The 18,297-nt window shown below is 53.1% G+C and overlaps 2 protein-coding genes across 2 annotated transcripts; both read right to left on the bottom strand.

The window, feature by feature from the left end:
• Positions 1-6,462: 6,462 nt before the first annotated feature.
• LOC139673907 (zinc finger protein 3-like) lies at positions 6,463-7,985 on the bottom strand. The gene is made up of 2 exons (XM_071559841.1): positions 7,972-7,985; positions 6,463-7,783 (listed from the first exon to the last, which is right to left on the bottom strand). Exon 2 carries the CDS (start codon positions 7,554-7,556, stop codon positions 7,113-7,115), a length of 444 nt encoding a protein of 147 aa, XP_071415942.1. The 5' UTR covers positions 7,557-7,783; positions 7,972-7,985; the 3' UTR covers positions 6,463-7,112.
• Positions 7,986-9,865: 1,880 nt separating this feature from the next.
• On the bottom strand, positions 9,866-17,150 carry LOC139674658 (olfactory receptor 14J1-like; the record flags this gene model as incomplete). The annotated part of the gene is made up of 3 exons (XM_071561265.1): positions 9,866-9,946; positions 12,847-12,939; positions 16,581-17,150. Coding segments are annotated over 3 exons (744 nt in total), but the record flags the coding sequence as incomplete, so codon positions are not given.
• Between the last annotated feature and the right edge of the window lie 1,147 nt (positions 17,151-18,297).

Raw genomic sequence — 18,297 nt, 5'->3', positions numbered from 1 at the left:
GAGTGTTTACAAGGGCCTGGAGTGACAGGACAAGGGGCATTGGCTTCACACTGATAGAGGGAACGGTTAGATGGGATATCAGGAAGAAAATCTTTACTGGGAAAGAAGTGGGGCCCTGGCACAGGTTGCTCAGAGAAGTTCTGGCTGCCCCATCCCCAGAAGTTGTTAAAGCCCAGGTTGGATCATCAACCTGGTCTAGTGGAAGGTGTCCCTGCTCACGGTAGGGGATTGGAATTAGATGAACTTTAAGGTCCTTTCCAACCCAAACCATTCTGTGATTCAGTGACTGGTGGGTGACATGGTGGGCAGGGTCATCTTGGGCACAAAGGATATGAAATAATGGAATTTTTCATTCTGAGTGAAGGAAGGAAGGGGCAGCAGAACTGACAGCTTGGACTGATAGCAGGGAGACTTTGCACTGTTGAAGAGATTGATTGAAGGAGTGTCTTGGGGGTCAGCCCTGAAGCAAAAAGCATTCTCATGGCCAGGCTTTGTGATCAAAGATTTGGGAAGGTCACTACCCACGCTTGCTGCAAGCTGCTGGTGGCTAAAAAGGCCGATACGGGGTAGGCAGGTCCGGTCACAAAAGGCACAGGGGAACGTCTCCTTTGGCCGTATTGGCAAGGAACGGTTCTGTCTGCGTTGTCTTTTCTCCTCCAGACTGACTGTGTTGCATTCCCAAAGGAAGCAGCAGTGTCGTGAATGGTGTGTCTCCATGAATCCTGATTGGAGGCCACAGTGGACCATTGGGGCAGTCAATATGGCCAAGGCTGAGCTGTTGTTTCAGGCAGTCCTTGTATCTCCTCTTCGGGGCTCCTCTCTTGCAGCAGTCGGTGGCGAGTTCTCCACAGAGCACAATCTTCGGGAGGCAGTGGGTGATCCTCCATCCTGGAGACGTGCCCTGCCCAGCACAGCTGCGTTCTCAGCAGCATGGCCTCCATACTGGTGACCCTGCCTGTTCAGAACAGACACATTGGTCACGTAATCAGACCAGTGGATCTTTAGGATTGAACGGAGGCAGCGCTTGATGGAAGTGTTCGAGGAGCCGCAGGTGGTGGCGGTAGATGACCCAGGATTCAGACCCATAGAAAAGAGCAGACAGTACAATGGCTCTGTAGACACTGATCTTTGTACTTTACTTCAGATATTTATTGGACTAGACTCTTTTATGGAGTTTTCAGAAGGCTCTGTAAGCCATTGCTGGGCTGTTCTCTGTCTCTTTGTCAATCTTACTGTCCGAGGAAATGATGCTTCCCAGGTAGGGGAACTGCTGGACTGACTTAAGCTCTGATTTGCAAGAGAAGTGGAGGGAATGGAACAAAGGACTCCATGTAACATTCTTTAACCTCACCAAAGCTTTTGACACTGTGAGGAGAAAAGTCCTGTGACAGATCTTGGAACATTGCTGCTTCTTGCTGACGGTGCCGCCCTCGTTGCTGACACAGAAGCAGCTCTGCAGCGCTTCACATCCTGCTTTGCAGAGGCTGCTGAGCTTTTGGGGCTGAAAGGCAGCTTGAAGAATACAAGCTGCACCTCAGGAAGTCTTCCATCAGCCCCACATCACCGTAGGCAAATCAGAGCTCAAGTCAGTCCAGCAGTTGGTTTTCTCTATTGCAAAATTTAACCCCAGAACTGCTCCAGAAACCCTCTGTGTGAGCATGTCCTGCAGCACTGTGTATTCCTCCTGCAAATCCCCTGGGAGGGAAGTTCTTTGTGATTATTCCATGTCTATTTAGTGGCACACAATCTGCCCATCTTTGTGGCTCTTAGGGCTTAGTTATGTTACTACAAGACAGTAATAGATCATAGAATGAACTTGTGTAAAGCAAAGAAACATCAGGTTTGGCCATTCTTGCCTTCCCCCCCTCCTCTTTCCCACCTGTGTCCATCCCCCACACAGAGATGGGGCTTTTCCCAAGGGCTTGGCTCCAGGCTCCAGCACTGGGACCAGTTTGGGGCCAGGCGGGTTTCGGGATGGGTTTATTCTCTTTATTTCCACACATTTCCCACTGGTGCTGGCACAGAGTTCAAGCCCAGTCCTCACCAGTTCACCCCTGGTCTTTCTGATGGCCAGTGAAGCTTCCAGGGCCTTGCACCTTTCCTGGCTTGTGGTCCAGTTGCCCTCAGCCTCAGAAAAGTAACAACATTTTCCTTGGAAACCAGGCCAAGTGTCTGGGCACACGCAGCAGAATTCCAGTTGAGGGAAACGGCATCTCCAAGGAATGAAATAGAGAAAGCTGAGAGGGACACATGGGCAGCCTGAAAAATCAGGAAAATGGGATTAATTTACTGGCGTTTTTCCTTGCAGAGGCAAGGGAGAAACTGGGGATGATATTCTTGTGATGGAGTGAGGAGCAGATGCCTGGGCCACAGTTTAGGGAAAAAAGAGTGCTTTGCCTGGGGAGCCTGCCTTGATGCTGGGAAAATCCTGGGATCCTCCCATCCCCTAAAATGGAGGTGCCTGGCCCGGATCCTCCCCATGGGATGCCTGGGTGGGACTCACCAGTCAGGGCCACAGCCAGGCTGAAGCTGATGGTTCCCAGGAACACACTCAGAGGAAGAAGAACACGCACTATGTGGGATGTCTCCCAATCTGACCCTGGGGAAGGGAAGAGCAGAACAAGGCTGGGCTGGGTCCTCTCCCCTCCTCTTTGGCCTCACATGCTGGATCCTCAGTCCATCCTGAGTCCCACCCAGGACAGGGACCCACTTGGGGCTCAAGAGAGCTGAGGCCGGTCCTTCACAGGCACCAATGTGTGTCTGAGGACCTGGAGATGGATCTTCAGCCTCCAGAGGTGACCACAGCTGGGAATTGGAGTGCTCCACACCAACCTCAGGGCTCCATCCCCATCCCACTGGTGCTTCCCAAGAGAGACATGCTCTTCCCACCCCCTGCCCTCCCCCGGGGTGTTGGTTTTCCCAGCATTGCCCCACTTGGACTGTTCCTCCAGATCACTGCAGGGGTTCAACGCTTCCTCCTGGCCTGAACACTTTGTCTCCTGTGTTTCTTTTCCCTTTGTGGCAGAGAAGCCTCAGAGCCCAGGGCTGGCGTTCCCGGCCCCTGCAGGTGAATCCTCTGGGGCGCCTGTGCCAAGGCAGAGGCTGAGGAGACCTGCAGGCAGCCGAGCCCCCGCGTGTGCCACATCCCATGGAGCCAGCACAGCCTGGCTGGGGCTCTGCAGCCCCTGGGCTGGAGGGGCAAGAGGCACCTCGGGAAGCCCTGGCAGGGCAGGGTTTGGCCTGAGCTGAACAGGCATTGCCGGGAGGAGGTGGCAGAAAGGACAAAGGGAGGGGAAAAGGCAGGGGAGGGAAAGAGAGGGGAGGGAGAGAGATTGAAAAAGATCAAGAGGAAAAAAAGACAGAGAAGAGAAAAAGACAAGTTTAAATTTCAAATAAATAGAGAAGTCACTGTCTGCTCACAGTTCAAAGGGAGCTGAAATGTTTGTGAGGGTACAGGAGACTGTTCAGGGGCAGGAGCTGCTTCTTCCAAGAGGAAGGAGACGCCTGGAAGGATCAGAGCAGAGTTTGTGCTTTGAGACCCCTTTCCCAGAACCTGCAGGAGGGAGAGCTGAGTCTGAAATAACAAGTGTTCTGTTGAGCTTTAATGTCTCATAGCTGCTTGCAAGCTTGTTTAGCTTTGTTTGCCAAGATGTAGAAATGGTAAAAAGCTTTGCCAGTTGGTGCTGGATTTGTGAAGCAGCCCCGGGCCAGCTCTGCAGTAACAAAGAATCGATGTCTGTCCTGAGCGTGTCACTCTCGGCCTGTCACACCCGGGAAGGAACGCGATGTTTGCGGCCACCCCCGAGGCACAAACTCGCTCCGAGCCCGCCGCTGGGTTCGCGGGAAGGAGAGGGCGGGGAGCCGCTCCCTGTGCGGGGTCTGGGGAGGGGACACGGGGGGACACAGGGAGATACGTGGGGGGGCACGGTGGGACACGGGGGGATACAGGGGTGGCACAGGGGGACATGGCCGCTGGGGAGGGGACATGGGGGACTCGGGGGGACACAGCCCCTAGGGAGGGGACACGGGGGGACACTGGGGCTGAGCCCCCCAGACCCCGCTCCTGCTGCCCCCGCCCGCACCAAGCCCCGAGCCCCAGCAGGGCTGCAGCCCCCAAACCAGCTGGAACCTGGGGGTGGGAGGGCAGCCCTGAAGCCAGGCTTGCTATTATGGGACTTGCTGAGAGCAAGTTAGAAGGGTTTGTTCATAAGGAACTGGCGTGATTCCTGGGAAAAGACAAATGTTTCCTATTTTTCTATCAAAGATAAGCAGGAGACAGGAATTTCTGAACAAACAACAGTAAAACGATAAAATTTTTTTTAACCATACAGAGTTTTAGATAAAGAAAACCTTGAAAGTGTTTAGTCCTGCATTTGCAAGAAATAAATCAAAACACCTCTGTCCCAGAGGCTGTAACCAGTAAACAATGTCTAGCTAGAAAAGAAATACATTGCCACAAGACATTCAGTCTTTTAACCATTTGCCTAAGCCCTAAAAATGTGTGTCTCAGGTGATTCACAAGATGTTTGTGTAGCTTGGAAGGATGTGCAGTGATTGATGTCACTCAGATGGATCTGCACCACGGAATGTCCGGGGTCCTCACTGAAATTCCCCTCCTAAACCGGCCCAAATTTGACTCCTGGGGAGCTGCATCGTGTCAGACACAGCCCCTGTGCCTGCCCACGGTGTCAATAAAGGCACTTTGGCTCACAGTGCGGCCCTGGGTGGGTTGCTGTGACTCAGCCCCACAAACCAGGGCTGTGCCCTCGGGCGCTCGGAGCTGCACCAGGGGGATAAAGGCCCCCCAGCCCCCCGGTGTCCCCAGCAGCGGCTCTGCCCCCCAGAGCAGGGCTGTGCCCCCCAGAGCGGGGCTGTGTCCCAGACCCCACGGCCCATCCCGGGCTTGGGGCTGAGCGCGGAGCAGGCGCTGAGCTGCTGGATCTGTCTCGGGGCTCAGGGGGACAAGGGGGTGTCACACCAGTGGCACAAACAAGAGATGAGTGGTGTGTGTCAGTCTCTCCCCCTCGCTCTGTCCCTCCCCACTGCAGCCTTTCTGCCAAAGCCCCGAGGATGCTGTGCCGGGCCCTCCATCCCACGGCCCGGGATAAGGGAGATTCCAGCCCCTCCTGGGTTTCCTGCACTGAAAGAGCCGCACCGGGGGGTCTCTGCTGCCCCACTTCACCCAAAGAGCTGCTCCCAGGGCCGCAGTTTGGGGCAGGACTAAGGGCTCAGGGACTGCCAGAGCAGATCTGAGCTGGGAGGGAAGCACAGACAGAGACTCACATGTTGGAGTATCCCAAAAGAAACGAATTATCCCAAAATATCCCTGAATTCATTCCACAGTAACTCTGATCCCTCCCCCAATATAGGAATTCTCCCAGAATAACTGAAACCTCCTGGAATACCTGATTCTTCACCAAAAATCCTTTGATTCTTCCCCAAATAATCAAAAAATACCGAAGGTCTCCCAGATATTTCTGAATTATTCTAAAATACCACTGAACTCCCCCCAAATCCCCTGAACTCTCAAACAACTCTCAATCCTCCAGAAATACATCAAATCTCACCAGATACTTCTCAATTAGCTGCACCCCCTTAAACTGCCATAAAAACATGCAAAGACCCCCCAAACACACTCAGAGCCCACCAAAGTCCCCACCAAACCCCCTTCTGGGGGAACCTTTAGGGGCACTGGTGGTGCTGGGACCCTCCTGGCTGTGGGTGAGGAGCTCTTGGGTGAGCAGCGTGGGGGGTGGGAGGAGGGGATGGTGGGAAAGGTCTGAGGGGAAGGGGATAAAAGGGGTGGTTGGACCCCCACAGTGAGCGAGAGGGGAGTGGGACCCCTCTGAAAACAGAGGGGGCTGGAAACTGAGGACTGGGGACAATGGGAAAAGGGATGGGGGAGGTCAGAAAAGTGGGGAAAAAGGGAGGGGTGGACCCCCAAAACTGATCAGTAGGTGGATGGAGACTGAGGGGATGAGTTTTAAGGGGTGGGAGAAGAGGGAAAGTGTGAGCTGTGACCCCCAAACTGATCTTGGAGGGGGGCTGGGGATTGAGGGGACAATGGGAAAAGGGAGGAATAGGCAGGAGGGTGGAAAAATGGGGATTGGGCTGACAGGATGGACAGTCCCATGGGGGTCTTTGGGCAGAGGGGGGATTGGAAAAGGGGGCTCTGGGGTGGCTCCCTGAGCTCCCAACCTGCTGTGTGGTGCTGGGGCTGCTGGAGAGGGGGGGCACCCTGGGGCAGGGGGGAAAATGGAAGGCTTAGGGTTTATTTATTTTACAAATTATCAAAGATGTTAATCAAAATTATTTACTGCACAATATAAATGCTAAACCTACCAGCAGTATAGTGTGAGACAGGACAGTGCACCATCCTAGAGCAACTGATGAAGCAATTCTACTAAAGTTATCACAAAAGAAAGAATTATTAAGTAGAGATCAATGGAACTCACCCAGCCCAAGGGACCTGGGGAGATCTCTGCTCTCAGCCTCGAGGAGTGACCTTGGTGGGGGTTCCCACCCTAAGGGAGGAATCTCCACACACACACCCCAAAAAGGGATATGTTGGAAAAACCTGCCCCTGTGAAAGGGGATTGGATCTTTAGAGTATAAAGGGATTGACTGACAGCCATTTGACTCCTGGGGTTGCCTCACCATCAGGATGTTAATCTGGGGTTGAAACCAGAGTGGAGTCCCCTCAGCCAACCACTGATACATTTGCAAACAGGGCATTGTTTGCTTGGACATTCCAATGAGGGATGTCCTGCCACAGGCCTAAAGCCATCAAATTCCCTCATCCCACAGCATTTTCAAGGTCAGCTCTGTGTCCTGATGGATGTTCCTCCCACTGTGTTCACCCAGGTGCCTACAGGGAACCAGGAGGATGAGGAGACCACCAGCCAGGCGTTTTCCCAATGTGAGTCACCAGGAATGTTGGTCACCAAGACTCTACCCAAAGTGGGTTCCCAGGTCTTTACCCAACATGGGTCACCAGGTCTGTGCTCAATGTGGGTCACTGTGGATCATTCAACATTGGTACTCCAATGGGTGATGGAGCTGGAGCAGCAGACGAAGCTCTTCCCGCAGTTGGGGCACTCTGAGGGCTTCCCTTATTGGTGGTTTCGTTGGTGTTGGGTCAAGTTAGAGCTGTCAGTGAAGCTCTTCCCACACTCCTCACACCTGTATGGCCTCTCCCTAGTGTGGATGCACCGGTGGGTGACGAGGTGGGAGTTTTGTTTGAATCTCTTTCTGCAGTGGGTGCAGCAGAAGGGCCTCTCCTCTGTGTGTGTGCGCTGATGTGAGAAGAGTTGTGAGCTGGTCCTAAAATTCTTTCCGCACTCCGAACACTTGTAGGGCTGTTCCCCAGTGTGGATCCTCTGATGGCAGATCAGCTCAGAGCTGCAGCTGCAGCCCTTCCCACATTCCCCACATGTGTAGGCCCATTCCCCACTGTGGATCATTTGGTGGCGGATCAGGTGGGAGCTGAAGCTGAAGCTCTTCCCACATTCCAAGCACTTGTAGCGTTTCTCCCTTGAGTGAAGTCGCTGCTCCATCACCGGGTCGGAGCACCTGCTCAAGCTACAGCCACCTTCGGGGCACTGGGTTGGTTTTATCTCCTCAGAGCACCCAGGTCTAGTTTTGGAGATTCTCCTCCTGGGGTATCTCCGTGGATTTTCCTCTCCACTCACTTCCTGCACCCTGGAGCTGTTCAAAACAGCCTCTGCCAGCAGGTTCTGCCAGGGGGATTTGTCCTCCGTGCTCTCCGTGCTCAGCTCGGGGCCTGGGGCAGGAAGGAACAAGGACAGGCAGGGCATTTGCCTCCGGCCCACAGGGAAGGCCAAGGACATCCCCCCAAACCCGGCCCCGGCAGGACGGCGTCGGCAGAGGGGTTGTCCTGCAGCCGGGGCCATGCTGGGCTGGAAGATGCAGCACAAGAGAGGGGCAAAGGGGCACTGACTTCCTCCTCACCTGCCTGGGGGTCCTGGGGCATCTTCCTCCTCCTCCCAGCCTCCTCCTCCATCCTGACAAGCTTTGGGAAGGAGAAATCATGTTTTCTGGGGAAAAATAAGGTGTGAGTGCCTTGGGTTGGGGGTTCCTCCTCCCAAAGACCATCTCTAGAACTCACTGAGCTTCCTGTGTCCAGAAAAATCTCCAAAATTCCAAGATTCAGACGAGAAAACACTGAAAGGAACTCCTCCTCTCTGGCCTCTCCATTTTGGGGTTCTGGGGGTACCCCCTGTCCTGGCTGCTGGGGGTCTCCTGTCTGTTCAGGGTCCTCCCTCTCCAGGCTGCCGGGGCTCCAGAAACCCCTGCCCGGCCATTCTCAGGTTTCCTGTCCCCACACCCCTTAATTCTGTGAATCCAGGAACACCCTGACCCCCCTTTCCCACCCATCCCACATTCCCTTTTCCTTTAACCTGCCATCCCCTGGACTCCCCTTTTAGGGGCACAGGGACCCCCTGGACCCACCAACTCCCTCTCCCCACCCCAGTCCTGCCTGTCCTTCACCTTGGCACCCTCCTGATCGCCCACTCCCCGGCACTGGGATCCCCCTGCACCCCCTTATCCTGCACCAATACTCCCCTGCATACCCTTGCCTGGCCATTCCACCTCTTCCAGGTCCCACACCTCCTGTGCTGTTTTTGTATTTTTCACCCTGGGACCCCTGGAACCCCCAGTCCTGAATTTCCCAGACCACAGACTCCCCCTTCCCTTTTTGGAACACTGGGGGACCCTTTCAATCCCTTTCTCTGGACACTCTGGATCTCCCTACCCCATGATTCCCCTTTCCCCGACCCATGGACCCCCCTTTCCTGGGCACAGATTCCCCTGGACCCTCTATTTCCCTTCTCCAAGCTGCTACATCCCCCCTTCCTTGGACCTGTGGCCCCCTGAAAACACCCTTCCCCAGCTCTGTGTCCCCCCTGCACAACAAAAGATTCAGCCCCAAAAAAGCCTCCCAGAAGTTCCTGCTCTCTGATCTCTCCACTTTGGGCTCTGGGGGGTCTCCCCTAATGGGCTTGCTGGGGGTCCTACAGGTATTGGGGGTCCCCCCTCTCCAGGCTCCCTGTTTTACTGTCCCAGGGGGGTCTCTGAGCACCCCGAGCAGAGACTCAGGGCAGAAGCCGCCCCTGGGACCCTTGGCATTCCTTGGAGGGGTTTGGAGGGCCCTGGAGTTGTTGTGGGAGGTCTGGGAGGGAGTTTTAGGGGGATCCTGGGATGGTTGGGGTAGGTCTGGAAGAGGTTTGGGGGACCTGGTGTGGTTTGGAGGGACTGGGAGAAAGACAAGGGGGGGTCCTGGAGAGGTTTAGAGTGGTCTGGGTGGGGGTCTGGGAGGAGGCTGAGAGAGTTTGGGCAGGTCTGGGTGCCCTAGAAGGGGGTTTGGTGAGTCCTGCGGTGGTTTGGGGGGTCTGGGAGCTGAATTTAGGTGAGTATTGGGGCATTTTGGGGGTACTGGGCAGTTTAGACGGTCTGGGAGAGGTTTGGGGGGTCTGGGAGGGGTTTAGGAGATCTCTGGGGTGTTTGGGGCGGCCCGGGGTGTTTCAGGGGCTCCGCAGAGTTCAGGACCGGATTTGGGGCATCCTGGGGCTCCAGGGCAGTTTGGGGGGCCCCAGGCGGTGGGTTAGGGGGTCTCAGGGGTATTTTCGAGGGGGATTTGGGGCGTTCTGAGGCGCATCCCGGGGTGGGGGGAGGGGCTTACCCGGCTCCTTCACCGTCACGGCCAACACGGCCCCGGGGAGGTCCCGGGGGGTCTGTGGGGGGTGGGTGGGTCGTGAGGGACCCCCAAAACTTGCCCCGAGTCCCCGAATGCCCCCGAAATGCTCCCAAATTTTTAGAAATTACCCAAACCCGCCGCCAGTGCTCAACTCTCCCGGCAGCGCCCTCGAGTCCCGCCCTCCGTCTCTGCCGCCTCTGATTGGGCGTTGGGCCTGCCCGTCACCTCCTGCAGCCAATCAGCATTCAGGCATGCAGGGGGGCGGTGACGGGCATGGAGTCCGCGCCATTTTGAGCCTGTCCCGTACTACATCTCCCGTCAGGCACCGCGGCCCGCTCTGGCCAATCACAGGTGGGACTACAACTCCCGACCCCCCCCGCGCCCAATCGGGTCGGTCCCACCCCCTTTGCAGCCCCCCAAGTGTCCCCCGGACCCCAAACTGCCCCAGAAGGGCCCCAGGACTCCCAAGTGCTCCCCCAATACCCACTCAGGATTCCCAAATCACCTCCCTGGACCCCCAAGTGACCCCCAAGTTCATCCAGGACTTAAAAGTGACCCCTAAAATCCTCTTTAGACCCCCAGACTCCGTCCCTGGACACTCGAGTGACCCCCCAAGGGTCCTCTCGGACACCCAAGTTCTTTTCCAGTGCCCCATAAATTCCCCTCACACCCCAATGGGACCCCCAAGTGCCCCCCAAGTGCCTTCCAGGCCCCCAAATCCACCCCAGCCTCCCCAAAGCCCCCCAGCCCCCCCTTCCCATGGGCCCTTCCCCGGGATTTGGGGCTCCAAAGGGACACTTGGGGGTCGGGGGTGATTTGGGGGCACTTGGGGGGCTGGTGAGTTGGGGAAGGGATTTTGTGTGGAATTGAGGGAATTCAGAGTGGAATTCAGTGGATTTGAGGTGAAATTTGGAGAGTTTGGGTGGAATTAAGGGATTTGGGATGGAATTAAATGATCCTTATGTGAAATTAAGGGGATTTCTGTGGAACCTTCAGAATTTGGGATGAATTACTTGGGATTGTAAGAGGGATTAAGGAATTTTTGAGTGGAGGTCAGAGATTTGGGATGGAATTAGGGATATGTTGTGTAGAAATAAGGAAATTTTGCACTTAGTTAAGAAGATTTGAGGTGGAAATAAAGAGAGTTGAGAAAATTTCGGTGAAATTAAAGTAATTTTTAGTGAAATATATGGGATTGAGGAGGTTATAGATGGAATTAAGGGAACTCTGGGCAAAAATAATGGAGATCTTCAGGAAAATTAAGTGGATTTGGGGGTAAATGAGAGGAGTTTTATGTGGAATTAATAGAATTTTGGGTGGAAGACACGGGAGATCTGGGGCAAAATCAGCAGGACTTTGATGGGTTTATAGAGATATGAGCTGGAATTAAAGCAACTTGGAGTAGAACCATTGTCGTATGAGGGGAAAATCAGGGTATCTTTCGGTGGAATTAAAGGAATTTTGAGGGTAATTATGGGATTTTGAGTGGAATCCTGGGGATTTGGGGTAAAACTGGGGGGATTTGAGGTGAAAGTCCAAGGAGTGTGTTTGTTTTCAATGGTGAAACTTATGAGTTTCAGATTGCTGCAAAAATAGAGGAAAAATCCCTCTCTGCCTGTGTTCAGCCAGTTCTCAGAGCAAAGCAGGTCCCAGTTGACTGATGAGGGAAATGATGGGGCTGGGGAGGTGTGGAGCAAGGTTGTCCCCACTGTCAGACCTCAAAGGATTGCTCTCCAATTAGTCCAAACCTTCTTGGGAGGGAACCTTGGTCAACATCAATCAGAGAATGCTGCAATCACCTCTTCTCTAAAAAGAAAAGTAATTATCCAAATCATTTAAAATAGAAATGCACATTTATTAGAAGCTCATTGAAATCTTTCTTCAAAACTGTATTAGGGAAATTACTTAATTAAGTCTCCTTGATTAGAGGGCAAACTCAGAAAGAGCCATGATCTGTTCAGTTTTGCTTTATCTTAACAAGCCCCGTGGTGCATTTGGTGCTGAGCCCTTGAACCTCAGGTACTGAGAGGAGATTGCACAAACCTTTCCACCAGTCAAAGTCAGAAGAAAATCACAAAGTATCTCAAAGCACTAATGGGTCCCACTGAGGGCCATTCCCAATACAGGCTCTTCACTGACTGGTAGGAGGAGATAATTGGAAGCCTTGATTGAACAAACCTCTCATAGACTCAGCTTCAAAAGGAAAGGGGAAGTACCTTAATAAATATTGAGTCCTTTGAAGCATTAACAAGCCTCACTGTGGGCTGTTACTGACAAAGCCTCTCAAGGGACTAATTAAAGCAGATCATTGCAGGCCATGATTTCACAAACCTCTCACAGACTGGGTGTCAAAAAGAAATACTTCAATAAGCTTTGAGTGCCTTGAAGCATTAATGAGCCTCACTGAGTGTTGGTACTAAGACTCTCAAGGGACTTGTTAGAGCAGATAATTGGAGGCCTTGATTGCACAAACCTCTCACAGACTCCAAACCAAAAGCAAAACTAAAAGTACTTGGAAAAACCTGCAGTCCCTTGAAGATTTAAGGATCCCCCAAGGGCCATTCCTGACAATTCCTCCCGAGGGACTTGCCCCAGCAGACCCTTGGAGGCCAGGACTGCAGGGAGGCAAAGGCTCTGGGCAGCAGCTCAGGTGCTGAGCAAAGCCTGGCTTGGCTGGAGGCAGCAGAAAGGCCCAGCCCTGACGCTGTAAGGAGGGTACTTTTAATTTAGATGATCAATGGAGCACAGAGGGGTAAGAAAGTTTTTCCTGAGAAACTAGAAATACATGTTGGGAAACTAGGCAGAGTAGTATACAAAGTAACTGTATAACACTCGAAGTTCTCCATTATCAAGGCCGTTTTCCTCTCTGACCTGGCCACACGCATGAGAACACACTGGTGAAGGTTGTACAGTGGGGTGAGGAAGCTGATGATGTGATGAAAATAATGTGGGCAGGAGTCGTACGACCACTACCCAACAGGCGACATGTTCAGACTGTTGCCACTTATGCAATGAACAGGCGGTGCTTGGCTGTCTCCCAGGCATCACCTTACACTGTGTCCTGGCCCTCTGCAGTATGATGGATGGCTGATAAACAGGGACACAAGAGTGGGGGAGCTGAGCCACACCCACCCTTGCACCCAGCCCGTGTTGGCTCCGCGGGGACGCCGCTGAGCATGGATGGCGTCCCGCTGCTGCCGGGCCTGGCAGTGCTGGCCTGTCTGCTCGAGGGAGCATCGGGGATAGGGAGCAACTGCTGCAGCATCAACTACATCTCAACTATATTGTATCCTTTTGTATCCTTTATGAGTATTGAGAATTTTCGTTCTTTTATTCTCTTTTGCTAACCTGTTCTAACAAATAGGAAGTAATTTAAAGTTGTTTTAATTCCTTGAATGAACTATTCAAAATTTGATTTTTTTGGTCCTTGCCAGTAACTAGTATCATAATAAAAGTAGTTTTTAGCATATTACTCTCTGTATTTATCTTTGTCTTGGCCATGTATCCAAAATGAACTGTTACAGACTCCCAGCCCGGGGAAGGCAGATCCTTTCCCTCACACCTTGCTTAGGGCTCTGCTGGGGGCACTGGCTTGGGGGGTGATGCTGAGGGCAGGACAAGGGAATGACAGTGCCCAGCCTTCCTGGGGCTGTGCCAGGAGGCCACGAGGCCCCAGAGCCTCAGCACAGCAGGTCTGCTCACAACCCTTGGTGGCACAGATGATGCTGTGCCTGAGGGGACAAAGACTTGGGATCTCTTGCACTTCTGGCCCAGTCACTTGATGTCCTTCTGTGAAGGAACAAACCACCTCTCAGAGGGGCGTGACAAACCAGTGCTGGGAATGGTCATTGGGAGGGGCTGGTCTGTGATGAGTGTCCTGGAGCACCTTGAGCAGAGTGTCCAGAAAACAAGGCCAGTCTGGGCCACTCTCCATGGAAGGCTTTTCCCACTTGTCCCTCTAAACTTACCTCAGTCTCTAACACAGACAACTCCTGACATCCCCCTGCCACTCCAGAGATCCAGAGGGTTCTGCACTCCTGTGCCCTGATGCCATCAGTGTGCACTGGGCACCAGTGTCTACTAAAGCTTTACACCTCTGTGGATCTGCTGTGCCAGGCCATCGAATGCACACAGTCCAGTGTGCCTGGTCATCCCTTTCCTCCTCCTGGCCAAAGGCAGGGACCCTCTATTCCTGTTCCTGGCCAGAGTATTCACTGTCTGACATTTGTGATGTCAGACCAGAAGTCCCGTTGCCAGGATCAAGAGTTGATTTTAGTCCTTTTATGCCTGGGAGATTTCTGATTGCCTTCTTGTGTCCCTGCAGCAACTCCATGGACATCCTTCTTGGCTGACCCCTTCTCCACAGCTCTCTTCCCTCTCAGTTCACGTCCATGGGCTCCCAGCTCAAAGGTGGGTTCACCATCCCATTTCCTCATGTCTCCCTCTGGCCATGCAGAAAGAACCAGAGATCACCACGTGGCCTGTGCTTGGGACTCCCTTTTCCTCTGGCTGGGGCAGGAGAGGACTGATCTCCTGGGCTGCCCCTGAGAGCTGAGCTGCTGGGCCGTGGGGGTGAGGAAGTGCCCAGAGTTTCTACTACATTTCAGAGCCAGGAGGATGCCATCTCCTGGTGTATCCCTTTGGGGGGAATACAAAGCCATCAGGCTGTTGGAACGTGATCCAGGAGTGCTTTGAACCTCCTCATGGCCACTGTGCAAGGAACATCCTCTGAGTCTTTAGGGGTGTTTTCACTTTTTAGGTCACTATAGATGATTTCCAGCGCAGGTAATTCCCACAAGTACTGGATACCTTTGTTTCCAGAGCTTCAGTTTCCTGGGGAGTTCACAACATCTTCCTGAAATGGATCTCTTGCCCTCACGCTTGAGAAGAGTCATCTCCAGAGACTGTAAATTTCTCCTTCTTTTCCAATTCCTCTTTCAATTTCCTAATCTCTAGCAAAGCAATCTCAGCTTTTGGGCTTCATGACCTTGCAACTGCTCACTATCAGCCCCACTATCCCAGCATAGAAGGAGCCAGGTGGAAACCCACTCACCTGGCTGGCAGCTGAAATCTTTTCACAAGTTTGAAAGTTTTGATGAGTTCAGGGACCAGGTAACTTTGGTTTCCTGTTTTCATTTGGGTCACTCCTTTCAATTTCTTTGTTGAAAGACTGGCTTCTTGATCTGCCCCCTCCCCTCCTGATTCTCTTTATCTTGTCCTGCCCTCAGCATCCTCCCTCAAGCGAATACCCCCAGCAGAGCCCTGAGCAAGGTGTGAGGGACAGGATGTGCCTTCCCCGGACTGGGGCTCAGGGTTAGGGTTAGGGTTTCTGCTGCCTCCAGCCAAGCCAGGCTTTGCTCAGCACCTGAGCTGCTGCCCAGAGCCTTTGCCTCCCTGCAGTTGTTGCCTCCAAGGATCTGCTGGGACAAGTCCCTGGAGAGGCTTTGTCAGGAATGGCCCTTTGGTGGGGCTTGTTAATGCTCCAAGGGACTGCAGGTTTTTCCAGATGCTTTGGGTTTTCCTTCCCACACTGAGTGCCTGAGAGGTTTGTGCAATCATGGCCTCCAATGATCTCCTGAGGGTCACAGGACTGGGAGGGAGCAGGGCCAGGACAGCTGAGCCCAACTGGCCCAAGGGATGTTCCCTTTCATGCAGGGCAGTGCTCAGGGTGTTAATGGGGGTTGGTCAGGAAGGGATGATCTGTGTCTGGGCTGGGCTGGGCATTGGGCACTGAGTGGTGAGCAGTGGAGCAATGGTGTTGTGCACATCATGTGGGGTTTATTTACTTACTGCTATTGTTGTCATGGGTAGCAGTAGTGTGTTCACTGAGGGTTACACGGAACACTCACTGGATCTGTTTCCCTGTGCTTGCTGTAGCCCCTGCAGTTACAGGGCTCTGTTTGCTGCTTCACAGAAAGATTTAGAGTACAATCTCTGGGTGACATGACCCTGGACAGGTCTGTGCTCACAGACCTCCATTTATTGCTGATCCCTGGCACACACTGGGCCTGCAGGTCCCCTGTGTTCTCCTGGCAGCTCCCAACTTGGTTCACTTAAATATTCACCTGCAGCCAGCTCTGTCACATTCTCTATAGCAATGAGAGTTTAAAAATGATGACTTGCCATCTCCAAGCTCACTGGCCATGAACAAGTAGTACTTGAAGCAGATCTGAGTCTGCTGAAGACCTCACTGGAACCCTGATCTCATCACAATGATCCCCTGAAGAACAAGGAAACAAGGAGCCTCTATAGAGTCTATCCCTTGGCATGTTCTTGAGAGTGACTTTGCAAAAAACCCTAAGACTGCATGTCCTGAGCTAAGGAGAAGCCCTTTCCTGATGGAGCTGCTGTTGTGGAGCCCAGCTGTGTCCCAGCAGTGCCCATGGCCTGTCCCTGCCTGTGAGCCCAGGATGGACATGCAGCAGGTCTGTGTCCCAGCTGGCAGAGGACCAAGGCCTTAGTCCAGCCCAGGGGCTCTGCAGGAGAGTGTACAAGTGGAAAGAGAGCAGGTCAGCAAAGGCCCAGTGCTGGTGCTCCCTGGCAGTGCTGCTGTGCTGGGACTCTTTGCCCTTCTCTGCACACATGGAACTGCCCAGTAGGTGCCTGAAAGTCTCAAAGCAAAACCCCTTACCAGCCAGGCAGGCCTATTGCAAGAGAGTTTGTTTAAAAATAGAGATAGTACAATTACTCAAGTACAGATTTAAAAGAGTGAAATTAATGAAAATAAAAAATTAATTAGATGAGATGATGAATAAAAAGATTAATTGAGCACAACATTATGACAAAATGAACCCACTGACCACCAAGGAAAACCTGGGAAGGCAAACTGAGCCTGTCATGAGTTTTATTGTGAACACTGTACAGAAGAAAACTGGCAGGTTCTTGCTGCTGAAAAACATCCAGTCATCATTTTCCTCAGGGCATCCTGGAGCTCCTGGTTCCTCAGGCTGTAGATGAGGGGGTTCAGTACTGGAGGCACCACTGAGTACAGAACTGACAGGGCCAGATCCAGGGACGGGGAGGAGATGGAGAGAGGCTTCAGGTAGGCAAACATGGAAGTGCTGACAAACAGAGAGACCACAGCCAGGTGAGGGAGGCACGTGGAAAAGGCTTTGTGCCGTCCCTGCTCAGAGGGGATCCTCAGCACAGCCCTGAAGATCTGCACATAGGAGAAGACTATGAAAATGAAACAACCAAACACTAAAGAGACACTAACCACAAGAAGCCCAACTTCCCTGAGGTAGGAGTGTGAGCAGGAGAGCTTGAGGATCTGTGGGACTTCACAGAAGAACTGGCGCAGGGCATTGCCCTGGCACAGGGGCAGGGAAAATGTATTGGCTGTGTGCAGCAGAGCATTGAGAAAGCCACTGGCCCAGGCAGCTGCTGCCATGTGGGCACAAGCTCTGCTGCCCAGGAGGGTCCCGTAGTGCAGGGGTTTGCAGATGGCAACGTAGCGGTCGTAGCACATGATGGTGAGGAGGGAAAACTCTGTCACGATGAAGAAGACAAAGAAAAAGACCTGTGCAGCACATCCCATGAAGGAGATGGTTGTGGTGTCCCAGAGGGAGTTGTGAATGGCTTTGGGGACAGTGGTGCAGATGGAGCCCAGGTCTGTGAGGGACAGGTTGAGCAGGAAGAAGTGCATGGGGGTGTGCAGGTGGTGGTCGCAGGCTACGGCGCTGATGATGAGGCCGTTGCCCAGGAGGGCAGCCAGGTTGATGCCCAGGAAGAGACACAAGTGCAGGAGCTGCATCTGCCACGTGTCTGCCAATGGCAGGAGGAGGAACTGGCTGATGAAGCTGCTGTTGGGCATTTACTGCTTCTGGAGGTGGGGCACTGTCCAAGGAGGAAATAACAGTTACAAATCAGATGAGATATTTCTCAAAGAGTCACAACCATTTGCCAATACCCTGTTCCCTTCTGCTCGCAGTCCCCACTTTTCCTTTTCCAGGAAACTTTGCTTCATATCCATGGCTGGAGCCCAGCTTGGTGCTCACTACATTTCCCATGAGGAGCAGCCCCTCTGCCCACTGGCTGTGAGGGTCAGCCCTGCTCTGCTCCAGGTGGGTCATGGCCATGGTGGGGGCAGGGCCCTTCCTGGTGTTCAGCTGTGTCAGATGAAACTTCTCCTAAAGCAAAAGTTCTCACGGGCATCTGCACTCCCAATTTTGAGAATATTTCAGAATCCCAGAAGACAGTTTCAGAGGTTTGGGTGTTTTGTTTCTGACTCCCCTCATCTTCCCTGTGGAGTTTTCCTGGATGGCAGAACCCCTCAGCATTTGTGCTGCCCTGAGGAAGAGCAGAGCAGGGCTTCCTGAACAGGACAATGCCTGTGGCTTAGTGCAGAGTGAGGGGAGCTGCTCTGTCCCTCTGCCTTGTTCCAGCCACCCTGGACTTGGGCCTTCCTCAGAGAGAGAGTGATCACACTCCCATTTTTGTCTGAAATGCCACCAGACACTGTTGAGAGCAAAGAGATCCATTACAGACCACTCAATGTCTCACCCTGGCTCAAGGTCTCAAGGACACACATGGCTCATCTCACCAACTCAACAGCATTTCCTGGGATGGGCACAGCATCT

Source organism: Pithys albifrons, chromosome 7 (assembly GCF_047495875.1).
Source record: "Pithys albifrons albifrons isolate INPA30051 chromosome 7, PitAlb_v1, whole genome shotgun sequence".
NCBI lineage: Eukaryota > Metazoa > Chordata > Aves > Passeriformes > Thamnophilidae > Pithys > Pithys albifrons.
This window is presented reverse-complemented; position numbering and strand designations above follow the sequence as displayed.